The sequence below is a fragment of the Carlito syrichta genome, unplaced genomic scaffold (genome assembly GCF_000164805.1).
Source record: "Carlito syrichta isolate Samal-C Ts95f unplaced genomic scaffold, Tarsius_syrichta-2.0.1 Scaffold309854, whole genome shotgun sequence".
NCBI lineage: Eukaryota > Metazoa > Chordata > Mammalia > Primates > Tarsiidae > Carlito > Carlito syrichta.
The window spans coordinates 1,257,875-1,277,057 of NW_007253950.1; the positions used below are offsets into that span (position 1 = coordinate 1,257,875).

General features: G+C 49.6%; 2 protein-coding genes across 2 annotated transcripts; one reads left to right on the plus strand and one right to left on the minus strand.

The window, feature by feature from the left end:
* Positions 1 to 6,480: 6,480 nt before the first annotated feature.
* PLLP (plasmolipin) lies at positions 6,481 to 10,740 on the plus strand. Its single transcript, XM_021717542.1, has 3 exons — positions 6,481 to 6,704; positions 8,619 to 8,741; positions 9,795 to 10,740. Exons 1-3 carry the CDS (start codon positions 6,603 to 6,605, stop codon positions 9,909 to 9,911), a joined length of 342 nt encoding a protein of 113 aa, XP_021573217.1. The 5' UTR covers positions 6,481 to 6,602; the 3' UTR covers positions 9,912 to 10,740.
* A 2,139-nt stretch (positions 10,741 to 12,879) lies between these two features.
* Positions 12,880 to 18,736, minus strand: ARL2BP (ADP ribosylation factor like GTPase 2 binding protein). Its single transcript, XM_008068029.2, has 5 exons — positions 18,640 to 18,736; positions 16,909 to 17,015; positions 15,370 to 15,455; positions 15,044 to 15,140; positions 12,880 to 14,360 (listed from the first exon to the last, which is right to left on the minus strand). The coding sequence occupies exons 1-5, from the start codon at positions 18,710 to 18,712 to the stop codon at positions 14,259 to 14,261; spliced, it is 465 nt and encodes a 154-aa protein (XP_008066220.1). The 5' UTR covers positions 18,713 to 18,736; the 3' UTR covers positions 12,880 to 14,258.
* Positions 18,737 to 19,183: the final 447 nt, after the last annotated feature.

The following is a 19,183-nucleotide window of genomic DNA, read 5'->3' on the forward strand; positions in this document are numbered from 1 at the left end:
GGCCTGGCCAGGCCAAGTTCTGAGTGTCCTCAGGCTGCCCAGATGTGTCCCCAGTGAGGGGGAACCCCAGGAAAGACTCACTTCACTGCTGGGTCTGGGTGTCCTGGATGGAGCAATGGTGGGGGGACCTGGGGGCCATGGAGGGAATTGCTGCCTTGGCCCCCAGGCAGTTGTTCCCAAGGCATTTGGTTTAGTCGCTTACTTTTAAAAAGCTGATGTAAAAAATCCAGATTTCTAGTGTCCCTTGAAAAATGAGTTCGGGCCACCCAGGCCTGCATTTCCAGCAGACGCCAGCAGGTCGCTCTCCCCAGAGCCCCCCGCCTCCCACACCATGGCCTACCTTCGCCGTGTCTGTGACCCACCAGCCTTCAAGGCTGCTGGTTGGAGACCCTAGTGTCGATCAGTAGGCTCTGAGGGACTTTCCCTCCTCACAGGTCCAGGGAGCACAGCCCCCTCACTCTGGAAGTGATTCCTCCAGCCTCCTGGACTGCCTAATAGCCCTCATGACTGCCACAGCTTTTAACGTTTTCTCTCACATTTTGCCTACATTTTACCTGCATGATACACCTGTGGGGCAACCAGGGTAGTATCCACCTCCCGTGCCCACTCTCTCACATGTCAGGTGAGGAAACAGACCAGAGGGGTTAAGTGACTCTCCTATGGCCACACAGCAAGTCTGCAAAGGTCTAACCCAGCTCACAAAGTGGGGAGAACTAAAAGGAGAGTAGGGGTAGCTGTCTTGGGTAAGAAACGAGTTTACTTAGTGCTTGCCGGGTTGGTAGAAGTCCTCCCTGACAAGGGAGAGAGGGCTTTGGGTGCCCTGGAGGAGGCCTGTGCCCGAGGGTGTTACCACTCAGATTGTGGAGAGCCTTGGAGGGCAGCGGGCCAAACCTCCCTGCTCCCATTACACAGGAAGAATGAGATCTAAAGGGGTGAAGGGGCCTGCCCGAGGCCCCCAGTCTGCAAGGAGCTGAGGGAGTGCAGCTCCTGGGAGGTCCGTGGGCTGGGCTGGACTGGGCTGAGCTCCTGGGGCCACTTGGGAGTGCTGCCTTATCTGTGAGGGCTGGTGCCTGGTGCTTAAGTGTAGATGTGTTCATTCTCACACTGAGGCCTCACACCCCTAAGGAGCTGCACACACTATGGTGAATGCAGGAAGTCAGACAGAGGCACTGAGTTAAAAACCCCCATTCTCATCCCCTCAGAGCGATGATGACACCGGGACCTGTTAGATGTTCAGCCTGTGTCGGGTGGGGATCTAGGGACCTTGCCTACATCAAGACCACCCTGTGAGGAGGGCACGTTGAAGATGAAGACACTGAGGCACAGAGAGGTTAAGCAGCTTGCCTGAGGTCACACAGTGGGCAGTGCCAGAGCTTGAACCCAAGGGGTGGATAGGCTACCCTTCCACCAGGCCTGACACCAGCATCACAGTTAAATAAGGTCATGATGCCATCCACAGACTCAGAGTAGCTAAGAGAAATGTATTAGTTTCCTGGGGCTTCCATAGCATAGCACCAGAAACCAGGTGACTTCAAATGGCAGAAATGTATTATCTCGCAGTTCTGGAGGCTGGAAGTCAGAACTCAAGGTATCAGCAAGGTTAGTTCCTTCTGGGGGCTTGGAGGGAGAAGCTGTTCTGAGCCTCTCTCCTGCTGGCAGCTTCTGGTGGCAGTGGCAGTTCTTGGTGTTCCTTGACTTGTAGACACATCACCACATCCTGTCTTCACATGTTGTTATCTTGTGTGGGTCTCTGTGTCCACATTTTCTCTTATAAGAACATTAGTCATTGGATTAGAGACCCCCTAATCCAGTATGACCTAATCTTGTGTGCATCGGCGAGGACCCTATTTCCAAATAAGGTCATGTTCACAGGTACTGGGGTTAGGACTTGAACACACCTTGGGGAGCACCATTCACCCCCAGCAAAAGAGGAGAAACCTCCCCAGAGTCACTGAAGGGCACACACACTGCAGGAACCTGGCCTGTCTACTGTCACTGTGGCCAGTTTCTGGGGAGACCAGCAGGGCTGAGCTGGAGCCAGGAATGCCTCTTGGCCCGGCATTTGTGATAAATCTCTCCTCTGTGGTCCCGCAGGTGGTTTTAACAAAAACATCTCTTTGTTGCCCAATTGCTTAGAAATTCTTTGGAGATGCAAGGGTCCTTTTTGACATTGCAGTCCTTGTTGAAAGAAAGAGTTCCTAATCCAAATTCTTCAGTTTTTCAGAAAAAAAGAAAGAAAAAAGCCCCTGTACCCTTGAAGTTTCCAGACAGTTCTTTTTGCTTATTGGTAGCGCCTGCCTGGGGAGAGAGTAGAGGGGTCTCAGAGTTTAGAAGGGGTAAGGTTTGGCTGTGTGTGTGTGTGTGTGTGTGTGTGTGTGTGTGTGTGTGTGTGCGTGTGTGAGAGAGAGCGATAGAGAGAGAGAGAAAGACAAACAGATGGAGAGAGAGAGGAAGAGAGAGAGAGAATGAGAGAGAAGGAAGGAGGGAGAGAGAGAGACAGAGAGACAGAGAGAGAGAGACTCATATGTTCCCATGGACACCTACAGAGAAACGCCGGGACAGATGAACATGCAGGTGAGAGACCCACACAGGCCAGGGGCAAGGGCATTCTGCTCTTTTCCAGGTACCCACAAAGCCTCCTACCTCATCTTCCTGGATCTTTGCTCACGTCACTAGCCAGTGATTTTTTTCTTGACCCCTTATCTGAAATTCAGTCGTGTCCCCACTGCCCCCTCCCCCAGCCCTTGCTCTTAGACGCTCATTGTGTGGGTGTGAACACAGAGAGACACACACAGAGAGGCCTGCTAGAGAGGATGACTGGATTGCAGGATGGGGGTTCTGGGGAAGGGGCACCCTCCACCTCAGCCTCTGCCCAGCTGCCTGCAGTGGTCCTCCTGACACTGGGCAGCGGGGTAAGCCCCACTGTTAGACCAAGTCCTCTGGCCCCTTCTTCCAGTTGGAGTGAGGGTCCTGACTGGAGGGTGCAGTGGGTCCTACAGCTTCTGGGCTGAGGCCTAGGCCTTGCCCGCTCAGCAGGGCCACCCAACCAGCGAAGGGCTCGGCAGACGTGAGGGTGCCCTGTCCTAAGCAGGGTCACTCTGGGGAGAAACCAGTCTGTCTGGTTTGTATCAAGGTATAGTCCTTCCTTGTTCTGGGGCGGAAACCAAGGCAGCTCCCTGGGCACAGGGCCAGGTGAGGCCAGAGGAGCTCTAGAAATTCCCAGTGCACATCCACCAGCTTCATCTGGAGGCCGGGTTTGCTGATCTGGAAACTCAGGGTGGGGCTGGAGTGTCAGACAGGGCAGGGCAGGGCTGGGGAGCTTGGGTGCCCTGCCCTTGGAGCCAGCTGGAGCGCCCTCACTTTTTACACATCACTAGGTAACTGGTAGTGCACGGGTCGGGGGAAGGACAGATCCAGGTTCCTTTACCCATGGTGACCACAGGCACACCTCCTTCTGGTCTTCCATTTGGAAAATGGGGATAACTAGGCCAGACTTCTGCATTTGGTGATGGGGAACCAGGGAATCACGCCTGGCACAGAGCGGGAGGGCGCTGAGTGTTGTGGTCACGGCTGTGAGTCACAGTACAGAGTAGTAGTAGGTGGCACTGGTGGAAATCGGAATTGGTTTTTTCTTGATTTTTGGATCATGCATTTTTTTTCTTTTTCTTTTTTTGAGTTGGAGTCTCACTCCTTCACCTAGGCTGGAGTGCAGTGGCATGCATGCTCACCGCCACCCTGGCATTGACCTTCTGGGCTTCGGTGATCCTTCCACCTCAGACTTCTGAGTAACCTGGAACTACAGACGCACACTACCACGCCCGGCTATTTTTTATTTTATTGTAGAGATGGAGTCTCACCAAGTTGCCCTGGCTGGTCTTGAACCGGTGGACTCAGGCAATCCACTCACCTTGGCCTCCCAAAGTGCTGGGATCACAGGCTGAGCCACCCAGCCTGGCCTGGATCCCTGCATTTTTTAATGTCCTTCAGATGACCAGGCCACACAATGGCAGTGGGGCCCGTAAGGAATGTGCTTAAATGAAAAAACAATTGTCCTTGATATGCCCAGTTCTCACCTGGAGATGGTGCTGGAGCGAGATGTCCCGAGTGTTTTCCTTCAGAACACTGACCTCACCCAGTTCAGGGGGTTCGTGCTATCCCCCTGTCCCCTGTGTGTGTGTTTCTGGCAGGTGTCCAGGATGGGCGGTAAGGTGTGTGTGGGTTCTGTTCTGAGATAATCCTGTCCTGGGAATTCCCCAGCTTGGCATGTGACCAAAGGCAAGGCCCTGCTCTGCCCTTGCCCGGCCCGCTTAGAGGAGGGCACAGATGGGCAGGAGGTTGGCAGGGCACGTGCGTGCGTGCGTGCGTATGTGTGTGTGTGTGCATCCCTGGGGACTCACCTGCCCCCTGAAAGAAGGACACCTTCCCAGGCCTCTCACCTTGGGCTGAGCCCCTTCCTTGGGTTGGGGGGGTGCCAGGCCAGGAGCAGTTCACAGATAGACACCTGCTTCCTCCTTTAATCCAGAGCACCCGTGCAGTGTAGGTTTCTGACCCATTTCATGAATGAGGAAGTAGAATCGCTCATCCCTAAGCACATGTTTATTGAGCACGTACTATGTGCTGGGCACTATTGGCACATAGTGAATGAAACACAGCAATGAAGAAACTCAGGATTCCCCACGGGGCCTGTGTTTTAGTGAACAGACTGCCCCAGTGGGGCTACACAGAGACGGCAAGGCACATGCCCAGCATCACACAGCATGGTAGGGATTTAAGCCCAGCCTTTGACTCCTAAACTCAGGACTCCACCCACTACTTCCCCAGTGGGCCACAGCCTTCTGAGTCAGGCCTCTGGAGAATGTGGGGGAAGCAGAGAAAGAAGTACAGGGCAGTGGGGCTCCCAGGCCAGCTCAGCGCAGGCCATCCCCATCCTGACCCCGCATGTGTAGGGGATCCGTGGCCTTTGGTGAGGGTGCTTTGGGGGAAGTGCCTGGTCAGCGCCCCAGTGCTGGCTGTCGTGAGCCTCGGGTGGGCTAGGCACCTGCAGCAGCCCTTCAGCCGTTATGAGTACCAGAGGGACTTTTTATCTCCAAAGACCCGCAGTCAGGTGGGTCTGTTGCTTTTCTGTGATCCCAACTTGTCACAGCACAGCTTTGGGGCCACATGCCTGCACGCTGTCCAGGGATAGAAGAGGGCCGGCTTTGTGTGTCTTGATCGGCAAAGCCCTGAGGTAGACCCTCCTGTCCCCTCAGTGACCAGGGATTCCAGGGAAGGTCCTGGTAGAGAAAGGAGAATGCCCCAACCCAGAGGGCCTCAACCTGCAAAGAAGGGGCAAGAGGAGCTGGGGAGGCCCAAGATGGCCACAGGTGAGGTCCCGTGTCCTGCCTCAGAGCAGCCCTTTGCCGGGCCCTCATAGTGAGTCAGCAAACCTGTCCATGTGGAATTCCCTGGCTGTGAGGGCCGAGTCCAGCTGGGACTCGGGCTCTCCCGGAATAATATGAATAAAACACTCCAGTTTCACCCATTTCTGTTCATGAACTCGTGGGTCCTTGAAGTAGTCTTGAGGTAGGAATTTCACTTTATAAGTGAAATGACCAAGGGACAGGAAGGTTACATGCTTGCCCAAGGTCACACAGCTAGTAAGGGGAGCAGGAGCTTAAACCTGGCAGTTGGGCTCCAAGAGTCCATGCTGTTAGCCACCACATGCACTCTGCTGGGATGTTCAGGCCTGGCCTGCCATGGGAAAACCGTGTGACAGACAGGTCCCTTGGCTTCTCTGAGATGCAGTTTCATCTGAAAGATGGTAACATCTGTATAGAAGGGCAGTTGGTGGCCAGGTGCGATGGCTTATGCTTGTAATCTCGCACTTTGGGAGGCCAAGGCTGGAGAATCTCTTGAGGCCAGGAATTTGAGACCAGCCTGTATGACATAGTGAGAACTTGTCTCTACAGAAAATAGAAAAAGAAAGGCAGTTGGGAGAGCCAGAGATGGGCAGGACTGTGAGGCGGGAAGTCACCCCCAGAGGCTTGTGACGTTCTCTGCTGGACCCAGCTGGAAGGACACATGGCCATTGTGCTCCCACTTCTGGGACAGTGTGACTGTGACCAGCATCAGGGATGTGCTGGTGACTTGCTCTTCCTCTCGGCATCTTTGATTGTTATTTACTTGAAGTCAACCCAGAGACTCATGCTTTCAGCCGCTTTTCCTGAGCCCCTGACAGGGCCCAGGTCTTGTGTTGGGTGTCAGGATGCAGCTGGGAGACAGCCATGGCCCTCCCCTCGGGGAGTTCACAGTCTGGGGAAGGAGGCAGAATCACGGTCCTGGGTGGGGGGCCTGAAAGGGTTCTGGAACGCAGGCTGGGGGAGTGGAGGTGTCCTGAGCACCGAACATCTCAGCTGAGTCCCGGCGGAGGAGCAAGAGCTCCAGGCCAGGGCCCCGGCCCGGTGTATGCAGCAGAAGCCAAGTCAGTACTGCTTGCCTACGTGCACAGTGAGGCCCAGGCTCTGGGAGACTGTGTCCTGTCTCACCCCTAGGTGCTGGGGCTGCTGGTGTGGGCACTGATTGCTGACACCCCGTACCACCTGTACCCGGCCTACGGCTGGGTGATGTTCACCGCTGTCTTCCTCTGGCTGGTGACAATCGTCTTCTTCATCCTCTACCTGTTTCAGCTGCACATGAAGTTTTACATGGTGCCCTGGCCACTGGTGGTGAGTTGTGGGCGGGAGTGCTGGGGTGGCTGTGACAGAACCACAGTGACCTTCCCTGAATGAGAAGTGGCAGAGTGGGGTGGGCTGCCTGGCATCCTTGCTGACCCACAGCCAGCCTGAAGAGCCAGGGTTGGGGAGGGGTGATAGTTCAGGTGTCCGGTTTTCCTGAGAGCCATGAGCCAAGAAGGACACAGGCTTGACTTTGTCCCAGGAAGGGACAGAAATGAGGGGGCTGCTGAGTAGATTCACAAGAGGCTGTTTGGAATCTAGAAAATATTTTTCCTTTTTTGGGTTGGTCAGAATTTGAGCCTGTGTTGTGTGGGTTTGTCAGCCTCTGGCTGGGTCTGTGGCTGGAGGCTGGGACAAGCTGTCAGGAATGACCCAGGCCTGGACCTTGCCTGTGCAGGACCGGCTCAGCACCCAGCTGCCTCCAGGGTGAGGCCTTGCAGCTTAGGAGAGGCTGGGCGGCCCAGGTTTGCCCCAGGACAGTCTCCTAGGACACAGAGCTGAGAGCGACATAGAAAGTACCCTGGCCAGACCCAGAGAAAGCTGCTGGGTTTTTTCTCTAACCCGGAAAACCCTTGCAGCTGGGGGCCTAGGCTTTCAGTGAGCAAAGAGGCGAGAGAGGCACATGATTGTAAGACAAGCAAGGCTGGGACTAGGCGGCATTGTCTGGAATTCAATGACTTTTTAAACCGAGGAAACGTGAGTCATCCTTAAGACAGAATGGGTTTGTTAGAGCTCGCCTTCACTGGCAGGAGCAGGCAGCGTCTGCGGGGTCGCTGGGCTTGCAGGAAGATTTTGGGCCAGGAGGAGGCGTTCTGACTTCCGGGCTCAGGGCCCAGCCCCCTGCCCCGTGTCCTGAGAGCCTATAAGAGAGATGGAAGCCTCTGTGACTCTTGGGCACAGATCTGGGGCTCCAGCCATGACTGTTGCTGGCAGGAGGTTCCCCACTGCAGACCATGTGGTGAGGCCCTGCTTCTTGTGCTCCTGGACCTTTTAACAGACGGGACAGGGAGGGCCTGACTGTGCCTAGAGAAAGCTGGATTAGGATGGCCAGCTTGGGATTTTCTGGGATGGGGGCTATAAGCCCCTACAGGATCCAGGAAAGGTATGTGAGTGAATTGGGTCAGGAGAGGCTCTGGAGAAGCCAGCACCCACCTGTTCACAGCCAGCGGCCTCTTCTCAGCTCCATCTGTCCCCAAGCAGGCCCCTTGGTGCCAAATCTTTTGATGACTTTAGATTTTGTAAAATGAAGTTTTAGATCTTTATGTTTTCATATGAAATCTAGTTTTTAAATGTTGGTAATGTTTAAAAAGTATATGGGACAAATCAAACATTTGAGGATCACCAGCTTGAAGACTGTAATGGGCTCCAGGGCCAAGCATTTGCGATATGGGGGCGGGGCCTGGTTGTCAGTGGAGGGCCCCTTCCTGCCAGCCTTGCTCAGTTTCCAGTCAGGAGTGTCTGCGTCTTCCTGTGGTTCTGACCCTAGCACCTGCTTAGGGCTCTGAGCCTGGGATGTGGCCGAAGGGGACAAAGATTCCTCTCCTGAAGGCGGAGAGGGATGTGAGACCCCACCCCTAGGACCAGCCACTGCACCAAACCCAGCAGTGGGACTGGAGGACCTGGCTTTGTGCTGAGCTACACCAGGAGGAGGGGCCCATAGGTCTTTAGCTGGTGGAGAGAGGAGTCAGGGATTGGCCTCTTGCTATTGGGAAGGGGGTTGGCACCGCCCTGACCCAATCACTCAGGCCTGCCCATCAGTCCCCCTCCCCGTTATCAGTCTCAGGGCTGACTGGGGCCTGCTGCCCTCAAGGAGCCACTCAGGGGAAAGACCCCCGTGTCTGCACCCCCATCCTTTGGCTACTAAAGCCCTTTCTCCCTCCCTACTCCTGGCCCCAACCCCCGCAGTTAATGGTCTTTAATGTGGGCGCCACTGTTCTCTACATCACCGCCTTCATCTCCTGCTCTGCGGCGGTGGAGCTGACGTCCCTGAAGGGCACGCGGCCCTACAACCAGCGCGCGGCTGCCTCGGTGAGTATGCCCCAGGGTCCCTCGGCAGTCCACAGGGAAGACAGGCCACACCAGGGTCTCGGCCCAGAACCCATGCTGCCCCCTTGGCCTGAGCCCCTGCCACCTCCTGAGTAGTCATCACCCAAACTCTCAGTGGGTCTCACCAGGAGCTGGGCCTTCCATAATCAACAGTAAAACCTTGAGGAACCAAAACGCTTGGGGCACAGTGTGTGTTGGCCAGTGGAAGTTCTGGGTTAATGATTGAACTCTGTTGTAAATCAGCTGTGCCACACTCATTTAGGGTCACATGCCCCCTTGGAGAATCTGTTAAACTCACGGACTCTCTCCCTTTGATGAGTGCACATGCAGAAACCTTTAGGTTTAAACCATTTGGGGAAAGTCGCAGACTCTTCCATGAAGCCCAAACTCCGGGCCCATGACTAGCGAAGTAGCCACAGTCCTCCCATACGTCATTCCACAAGGCCTGGCACAATTTCCTCCCAGGATCCTGTGCCCTCCTCCCTGTCTCCCCCCCCACTATGCTGCAGTGAGGAAGAGGAAGGAACTACCGATCCTTTTGACAGACAAGGAAACTTTGTCCCAGAGAAGTTGGCTTACCTGCCTGGAGTTGTGGCTAAGGCTGGGGCAGGGTCTAGACCAGCACTTGGGTTTCCTTACTCCTCTGGGTGAGGGTAGTTTTTGAAATCAGTAAACTCAGCTTTTCAGGGGGGACAGAAGATGTAGAGCTTCTGAATGTGGCTGTAGGTGCGGTAAGAGATATAAACTGGTTCTAGAAAATTCCTAGGGTGGCCTTTCAATGTTGTCTTACTGTGTCCCCTGCTTAGAAGGAACATAGTGCTCATGAGCCCATGACCAACAGTTGTTAAGTAATGGCTAACCAAGTGGCATGGCTGCCAGCACCACTCTCTGGTTAACCGAGAGGGCAGCTACTCAAGGATTTATGGCCGAGGCCTCTCTGAGGCGGTCCGGTCGGTGCTGGTATCCCTGCCACCCTGTCACGCCCAGTGCCACACTCAACTGACTCAGCTTTGCCCCTTCTTTCCTCTCTTCCAGTTCTTTGCGTGCCTAGTGATGATCGCCTATGGAGTGAGCGCCTTCTTCAGCTTCCAGGCCTGGCGAGGCGTAGGCAGCAATGCGGCCACCAGTCAGATGGCTGGTGGCTATGCCTAGATGACCAGTGCCATGCCCGTCCTGGGGGCTGGAGCTCCACAGGGTCACAGAGCAGGGTCACATGCAAGCCTGAGGCGGGGGAGCCCCGTGTGGAGTCAGCCCGGCAGGACTACACTTGCTCCTCTGCTCATCAGCTGCGTGCTCTCCCAGCGCTCCCGAGGAAACAGGTCCAGGTGGGCACGCCATGGGCTGGCAAGAGGCCAGTGGCTGAGACCTTCTCCCCACACCCCTAATTCAGCAGAAGGTGACGGGGATATGGGGCGCTCCCCATCTCTGCCATGTCTTTAGAGGACTTCAGTGTCCAAGGCTGGGCCCACCCTTCTCATCGGCACTAAATGCACTAACAGACTCCAGACCTGCAGCCCCTGACCCCCCCATAGTGTAAGCCTAACAAGCAATGTGTATTACCTTAGCCTTTGTCCTAGGAGAGCTGAGCAAGCTCATGAAACCATTCTGATTCCTGAAGACACAATTCCGACCCAACTCTCCCCAAGCCAACATGTCACTTTGTAGGAACAGGGTTACAATTCTTGACAGCATGGCCTTCCTTTCCTGCATTTCAGACCTACCGGCTATTTAAAGCACGTTAGTTTCAAGTGACTTCTCAATGAAGGAAACCTATCCAGGTGCCCCTCCCTTTCCCAAGTCCTTCTTTTTATAATACTTCCTTTGGGAAAAGCTAACATCAATGCCAACTGCTTCCCTGAAACTGATTAGGCACATGGGATGTGAAGGAGGGAGACGAGACCTTGCCTGGTGACTGTCATGTGATTGGTGGTGTCTTTGTTGTTTTTTACAAAAATAAAGAGGGAAGAACTTATTTGGAAAAGGTGTTGGAGAATCATGGTTGTAGGTGCTCGTGAATTCCAGGAAGCTGCAGATTGACCATCCAACAGTCCCAGACACCAATCACAGTGCAGCTCACATTCTGGTTAGCACCACGCACCCCCAACCAACCCTGTGACCTGTGGTAGACCAACCATACTTCCTGCCTACGTTGTCTGAAACAGGCCTGGCTTATGCTGTTTATCCTGGCGTAAATATAATAGCACTCCCTTTTACTCTCAAGTGTCTCAGCTTAACACCTGAGCTTTGGGCAGGTAGGTGATCTTACTGAACTTAAGATTTCTGCTGGGCATGGTGGCTCACACCTGTAATGCCAGCACTTTGGGAGGCGAGAGGGTTGTCTTAGCTCAGGGGTTTGAGACCAGCCTTGGCAACATGGCGAGACCTCATCTCTACAATAAATCAAAAACGTAGCTGGGTGTGACGGTGCATACCTGTGGTTCCAGCTACTTGGAAGGCTGAGGCGGAAGGATCTCCTGATCCCAGCAGGTCGAGGCTGCAGTGGCCTAAGCGTGCCACCGCACTCTAGCCTGGGCGACAGAGTGAGACTGGGACTCAAAAAAAAAAAAAAGAAATTCAATAATGTCACCTACCTGGCAAGCTGTGAAACTCAGAAGCCATGTAATCAAGGTGGCTGGCCATGCTAGATGTTCAGAGTTGGGAGAGACAGCAGGGCGGATAGCAGTCGAATCCTCCTGAGCTTATTTTTCTAATACCATGGAGCAACATCCTCTAAATAATCAGTCAAAGCACCCTCTGGTCCTTATTTAAAAATTGGGAACAATGAAACTGTAACTAGGTTTGAATAGTTGCAGATGAGCTACTCTGTTGCTAAGGGATGGGAGTTGTTGGGTACCCATGTCCCAGTCAACCTGAGACAAGCCCAGTTTATGTTGTTGTCCTGCTGTCAACATTAATAGCAGCCCTTTTACTCGAGTGTCTCGGAATTTGAATAATCAATTATAGTCATCCCAGGAGCAAGTCATAATAAAAGAGTCTGGTTTTGAGGAAGAGTACCATTTTGAGGATTTAAAGAGAAACAAAAGCCCAGGCAAGTTAGTGAGCTCCCCCTTTTGTCAGGTTTCCAACACCCTAAAGCAGCATCTATTTCAGGGAGGAGTCCCATCCTGAGACTGCAGTTTGGGTGGTCACACTTCCCACGGGGAAGAGTCCTATGTGATGAGAGAATGCAGTGGCTCCTGAGGCTGGGGCACGATGCTGCTGGGCTTCCTCACCCCAGGCCAGACAGGAGCCCCATCAAAGGTGGCACGTGACATCCACTCTAAGTGTCTGTGTGGACAGACAGACTGCTAGTTTATTTTAAATGAAATCAGAAAGTCTATTTATAACACTAAGCTAAAAGGCTTGCTTTTTTCTTGGTAGTAGAAAGGGTGAAAAAGACAATTTGCCTTTCTTCTCGTTCTTTTTTCATCATTTAATCTCTGGACTTGTCCACCTGCCTTTTCTCCACTAGGCAGATTGATCACTTAGCAAGTGCCTTCCATATGCTCATTCTGTGTGGACAGTCCCATCTATAAAGAGGGCGAGAAGGGAAAGCAAGCCCTGGAGAGGTGGCATTTAAAAAGCTGGCTCTAAGCCGGGCTCGGTGGCTCAGCCTGTAATCCCGTGCCTTTGGGAGGCTGAGGTGAGTGGACTGCCTGAGCCCGCGGGTTCGAGACCCGCCTGGGCATCAAGACCTCATCTCTACAATAAATCAAAAAATCAGCCGGGCGTGGTAGCGCATACCTATAATTCTGGCTACTCGGAAGGCTGAGACGGAAGGATCGCTGGAGCCCAGCAGGTCGAGGCTGTGATGGCCAGGAGCGGCCACTGCACTCCAGTCTGGGCGACAGAGTGAGACTCCAACTCAAATAAATAAATAAATAAATAAATAAACAGCTGGCTCTGAGGGTGGTCTTAAGGGACCAAAGCAGGTCAGCCAAGTGAATGTTGTTTACAAGGAATTGAGCACAATGAGTTGCAGATATCTTTGATCCTTTTCCACTCCTGCTGCTTCACTAGCCTTAAAGAAAGGACCAGAGCTATAATAACCTCATGGCCATGGCTACATTAAAGGAAGGGGATGGCTCATTTAGAATGATGGACCTTGCGAAACATCAAATTTTACTCATGGTACAAAAGTATTTAATAAGTGACACAGTACAGAAAAGCACACAACTTGTAGCTTGTCCTTGAAAACCAGAATAGCGAAGTGAAAAGTCAGTGCAGATTATTTTACTTTAAGAAAAAAAACCAAAGGTACACATTGGGAATTGAATTACTATGTTTTTTCTACTTTGTAGAGATGATATGTTTTCTGGTAAGTAATATGCTACCAAACACTGCACTAAACCAAAGCAGACAGATGACTGATAAAGCTGTTTGCTACCTCCTACTCATGCTGAGCCAGACCAGTGGAACACTGTCTTGGTAGGAGAGATCTGGACAGGAGGAAGAAATTGCAAAGTCCCTGCCTCCCCTGGCAGAGAACCTAATAAACTGGTTTACACAGACAGGATTTTCAGCAAACATGCAAACACACTAACATGCTATAAGAGCAGGATACCTTTCAGTCTATTTCCAGCACACAGTACATATTCATTGATGCCCAGTAACAAACACCAACGTAGAAAGCATTTTTGCCTTCATAGCACTAACAGCTAAAAAGCACACAGCATATAATACTTTGATCTTTAAGTGGGTAATCATGGAAATTCCAAGATCATTGCCACAGGTTAGCCTGAGTTTTCATCTATAAAAATATTTTTTTCAAAAATAATGCTTAAAAGAGACTTCTAGAAACAGTGGGACTATATCAGGATCAGCAGAAGACATAGTGACACAAGGACTGCAAATGTGAAAACTAGGAGTTGACTCTCACATGAAAATTTTAGGTAAAAGACATCACTTTCCGATGACTGCTACAACCAAGACAAGCTGTGATTATAGGAGACTCAGAAATCTCAAGATGGGCAGCTAGCTTGAGTAACACCCTAGATAAATATCAAAAACCCCACTGAGGCTGAAGAACTGAAACTCTGACCCATGTAAAAGAGATATGAGCACATAAAAAGATTCATGCAAAGCCTGCTGGGACACAGAGGGTTTGTGATGGTGGATAGTTCACGCTGCTGACGTGCCAACATGTATGCTGGAGGAAGGGGTCCCAGGTGGAATGCTCAACATGGGCTTCCTCCAGAAGAGTTGGACTCAGAAGTGCCCGAGAGAAGTACCTGCCTCGGGGAAGGGAAGTGGACTAGGGTTACTAATGCACTCAGGGAGGAGTACTAAGGTTCATGAATACAAGAAGGTGTTTCAGAGAAATAGGTCCAAGAGAGTCAGGTTATTTTGTTTTTGACCCATCAATACTTAACAGGAATGAAAAGTTGCAAAACAGTTAGTCCTTCCAAGATGTACTCTTTTGTCATCATTAGCTGAGCCTATTGGCCTACTGGGCCAGTGACATCTGGAACGATCCTATTCCTTGGCTGGAGGTAGGACCTAGTGCCATAAATTGTTCTGGGAACCTGGCATAGAAGATGATTTGCACAACGAAGTCACCACTAAACCACTGCTTAAGTCCAGTCCCCGGCCTTCTTTTTCCTACAGGAGAAAACAAACAAACAGAAGCAAGGAACAGAATGAGTCTTTTTTCTGTCTCAGAACCCTGCCTCAGGGAAGTCAGAACTCAAGGTAGAAGTGTGGACCACTATAGGTACACAGGAAGGTGAGGGAAATTATTTTGCATTTATGTTCAACACTGGCCCTAGTCACTCTTAAAAAATTTACCTCTCTTCACTGGATGGTATTTCTTTTTTTTTTCCTTATTTTTTTTCTTTTTTTGAGACTGGGTCTCACTATGTTGCCTAGGCTGAAATACAGTGGCTATTCATAGGTGTGATTATAGTGCACCTCGGCCTCCAGCTTGGCTCATGTGATCCTCCTGCCCCAGCCTCCTGAGTAGCTGGGACTACAAGCATACCACTGTGCCTGGTACCAAGTATTTATCTCATAAAGAGCTTGTATTATAAGATAGGCAAGGCAGAAAGAGACCTGCTTTTTAGTTTTTGTCTTCTGATTATCTAGAAGCCCTAAGATGACGTTGGTACATAAACATGAATAGGTCTGGGCTAGAACAACAACTCACTCTTCTTGCCAGGTGCTAGACTGATACTGGCCAGTTTTAAGGGAATGATGGGGAAGCATGGGAGGTGGCATGTGTTTAACAAGTTCTACTTGAACTTTCTAAGTGGTTCAATATGGCTAAATAGGCAGTAGTAACTTACTGCTTTGTAGTCCAGAAACATTTCTTTAAAGGCCAGAAAATCCGTGAATGTGAGCAGCATGTCGAATATATCACCAGCCACTTCATCTTTATGATGCCTACAAAGGAAAGGATGACTATTTCATGAATGAATAATGAAACTGTCTCTTCAAGATTTCATTCAAAAATTTTCTAAGGGCTTTCCATCCAGGACCTAACTACCAAGTGCTTACAGTGAAAAAAGAAAAAAAAAAAAAAGAGGAGGGTCTTTTGTTCAAACCAATGAAGAAAAAAAGTGACAAAAAGTAAAAAAAAAAAAAAAAAAAAATACAGTCAAGTACAACTCACTGTAACGTTGTTGTGAAAGCTGCCATGTTGAATCCAGGAATTCGCTCCAGCAGCTGTTCTTCGATGTACTTTTCTACCAAAGAAATCTACAACAAAAGAAAGGATCTTGGTGAGACCACACTTGTGGAAAACAATTATTTTCTGGAAGCCTGCCCTCCAGCCCTTCATATACATCTCCTGAGGGCCTATTCTATGTGCCAAGCTCTCTGTTGAGTGCTGGGCATACCACAGAGGACCAAAATACAGTGCCCATACTAGATAAGCCTTGGCCTGGTGTGGGAGGGGGCATCTGCGGGTAACTATGCTATAATGGAATGGGTGCTCTGACATAGGTGGAGACAGTGAGCAGCAGGGCTCTCATTCCAGCACCCACACCTCAGTGCAGGATCAAGTCAGTGGGGGCTTTCTTTCCTGGGTAGATGGCATCTGTGCAAACACAACACACAGCAAAGCATACACTTGGAGGCAATCAGATTCCTTCTGCAGGCTTTATTGTTTGTGCTGTGCTTCTGTGTTAAGAAAAATCAAGTCCTGGCCGGGCTCAGTGGCTTAGCCTATAATCCCAGCACTTTGGGAGGCCGAGGTGAGTGGATTGCCTGAGCCCGCAGGTTTGAGACCAGCCCCAGCAACTTGGCAAGACCTTGTCTCTACAATCAAAAATTAGCCAGGCATGGTAGTGCATGCTTATAGTTCCGGCTACTTGGAAGGTTGAGGCGGAAGGATTACTGGAGCCCAGCAGGTCCTCCCTGCGGTGGCCGTGAGTGTGCCACTACACTCCAGCCTGGGTAACAGAGTGAGACTCCAACTCAAAAAAAAAAAAAAAAAAAAAAAAAAAAATCAAGTCCCAGAGGCTGAAACCCATTATGATATATGAGATGATCTTCCTAAGAGGCCTCAGTGCAGAGGGAAATACCCAGGGGTGACAAGCTGAAGGTCCCAGGTTCCAGTCTTGGTTTTACCACCAACTAGTATCTTGGACTCAGTTTTCACTTTTACTTAACAGTCATATGTACCGACTGGACTATACAGAAGAAAGAATTTGTGTGACAAAAAGCTTTGTAAAAAAAGCATACAAATTTGCACCCTATATCTTAAAAAAAAAAAAAGCATACAAATGCAAGGTATAGAACACATGTGCTGTAACTAAAAGCAGGATTATGGTCATGCCAAACTATTTTTATATTTTAAAATTTTACTTGCTTGCTTATATGGAGACAGAGGTCTTGCTCTATTGCCTAGGCTGGTCTTGAACTCCTGAGCTCAGGCAATTCTCAGCCTCCCGAATGGCTGGGACTACACACGTGTGCCACCACACCCAACAAACTTAAGTAAGGAGTTGTTGAGCTCTCAAATATTGTTGCCTGAAAGCCTTTTGGAAAAGAACCCCAACTGCTGTATGGAGGAAAATGAACAAAACCAGACTCTAATTAGAACTCCTGGAGGGTACTGTGGCATATTTTTAAATACATAAATATTTAAAATACAACAAATTTCAAAGAAACCTTGACTTCCTGGTAGGGGAAATAGAAATCTACTTACATATTCATTAAAAATAGGTGTGTAGGTAAGTTTATTCTCTTCTGTGTCTTCAAATTCCTGGTAGTACTTGTCCATGAAATTTCTCTGTAACAACTGGAACTCATCATCTAAAGCATAATAGGCAAAATTTATTCTTTTTAGTGGAGACTGCCAACCATTACAATCTCTAACATAAGTAGCAAGGATAAGTGGTGCTGCTTTCTCAATGGCCAGTCTGCAGAACAGGAAAAGTCAGTGTTTTTTGTTTTTTTTGAGTTGGAAGTCAGTGTTTTAAGGGGGTATCAAATGGGCACTGATGCTGAAATAGACCAATCCAGTTCTCTTTTGTTTAGTATGGCAAAATATACAAAAAGTTTATTTTAACCGTTTTAAGTGTACAGTTTAGTGGCTTTAAGTATGTTCACACTGCTGTGCAACCATCACCAGCATCCTCCAGTCCATTTTAAACAGATCCACACAGGGTGATAGTGGTTTGGAAACTCCCCCATGCTATTTTCTTGTAAAGGGACGAATTGGTTCTCTCTTATTTTAATATAATTTCAGCAGCAGTTGTGAAACAGTGTAGTAATTAAAAGTATGAGGTCTGACAGAGGCTAGCTAGTCTGTCTGGGTTCAAATCCTACCTGAGTCACTCGGTAGCTGTGTGACCTTGGATAGCTTACTTAATTTCTCTAAACCCCTATTTCTTCATCTGGAAATGATTTACTATTTTACCTATCATCTAGGATTGCTATGTGGAATTCAGATGAGAATGTATCTAAAGACACCAGGTCATAGGGAAGACTTAATAAATGTTAGAGAATAGGAACTTTTAACAATTGAATAGAATATTATTTCTAAAAATAAAAAGAAAGCTTCATAAAGGACCCAGACCTTGAATAAATACCCTGGGCTTACAGAAGGCTCATTTTCCCACACCACGCAGGGTACCCATAATAGACAAAAGAAATGAATGGATTCTTCATCATTCCCCAGAAATCGTCAAGTCCACATGGGATCAGAGCTTAATGATGAAACATATATATTCAGGAGTTAAGGGCATGACCTTTATAGGACCTGAAGGTACAAAAGCTTGGCTAGTGGTTTTTAGACTAAGCCAAACAACCAATAAACACCAAATAACAAGTGTTATTTCCCCAATTCTCATAAAACTTAGTCAATAGAATTTTCTCAAATTTAAGTTTTTCCCTTAATTCATCTTAAACCTTTGAGACCTGTTACTTATATGTCTGCTATTTAGCAGGAATTATAGATGTCAGAATGAGTCCACAAATCGGAACTTAAAACCCAGGAAAATACAGAACCAGACAAAGTTTGACATCTTGTTTTCTTCATGGACATGTATGCTTATGGTTTTATGCTGTTTTATGGTATGGAAATGTTAAAACTTAAAACTACCTAAAAAACGAAATTGTTCTTATTCTACACGTGAAATAAAGATCATTATTTCCTGAAGTTTTGCCAAGAACACCATACTTCTAGGGGCCCCACTACCTGAGTAAGTCCTTTCAGGCCCCTGAATCTATGGTTACTAGTTGCTTTACGGAGGACCAAACTGTTTGTTTCTAAGACAAACCACACTAAGGCTTAATATTACGTTGTGCTACGTTAAAAACTGTATGCGGCTTAATGTTTTCTCCTTTTAAAATGAACCCTCCAAATTGACTTCAGCGTCCTGAAAAGCAAAAACCAGCCAGCAAATCTTTAAAAGCAAAATCCTTAAAAGCTTACCCATGATAATATCCTCTAAATATCCAACCACAGCATCAAATTCTGCATCAGAAGCGGAGGAGCTGAAACACATGCCCGGATTAGCTGCTGTTTCAAACAATCCATTACGTTTTTTTTTTTTTAAGTGGGGACATTTTCAAACATGCACAAGAGAAAAAAGAACAGCAAAACGAACTTCCATCGCCCAGCCCCAACCACGAAGAGTGGACTGAATGCTGGCTAGTCCAGCAATTCCAAGCAGAAGAAAACACACATCTGCGACACGAACGTTGAACGTGATGGCTCCACTTTCACACAACCCGACCGGACACAAAGAATTGCAAAAGGGAAAGATACTTGGGGCGACGGATGGCCCCGGACGTCCTCAGGCTCCTTCGCACTTTCTCCCCACCCCTCCACAACGATCTGCCCGTGGGCGCGAACCCCGCGCAGGCCACACACTGGCCCGGAAGGTCATGGGGTCAGGAGTCCCCGGTGGGGGCGGAGGGTCCCCTCCCTGCCCGGCGACCCGCGGCCAGGCCGGGGGCGGCGAGGGAGGCGCCGT

What these genes read in the sequence shown, in the direction of transcription:
- PLLP (XM_021717542.1), top strand. Translation starts at nt 6,603, where the DNA reads ATGTTCACCGCTGTCTTCCTCTGGCTGGTGACAATCGTCTTCTTCATC. An exon ending in TGGTGCCCTGGCCACTGGTG is followed by an intron (nt 6,705 to 8,618) that starts GTGAGTTGTGGG and finishes CAACCCCCGCAG; the next exon opens with TTAATGGTCTTTAATGTGGG. An exon ending in ACCAGCGCGCGGCTGCCTCG is followed by an intron (nt 8,742 to 9,794) that starts GTGAGTATGCCC and finishes CCTCTCTTCCAG; the next exon opens with TTCTTTGCGTGCCTAGTGAT.
- ARL2BP (XM_008068029.2), bottom strand. Translation starts at nt 18,712, where the DNA reads ATGTGTTTCAGCTCCTCCGCTTCTGATGCAGAATTTGATGCTGTGGTT. An exon ending in TTTAGAGGATATTATCATGG is followed by an intron (nt 17,016 to 18,639) that starts GTAAGCTTTTAA and finishes ATTATGCTTTAG; the next exon opens with ATGATGAGTTCCAGTTGTTA. An exon ending in CACCTATTTTTAATGAATAT is followed by an intron (nt 15,456 to 16,908) that starts GTAAGTAGATTT and finishes CTTTTGTTGTAG; the next exon opens with ATTTCTTTGGTAGAAAAGTA.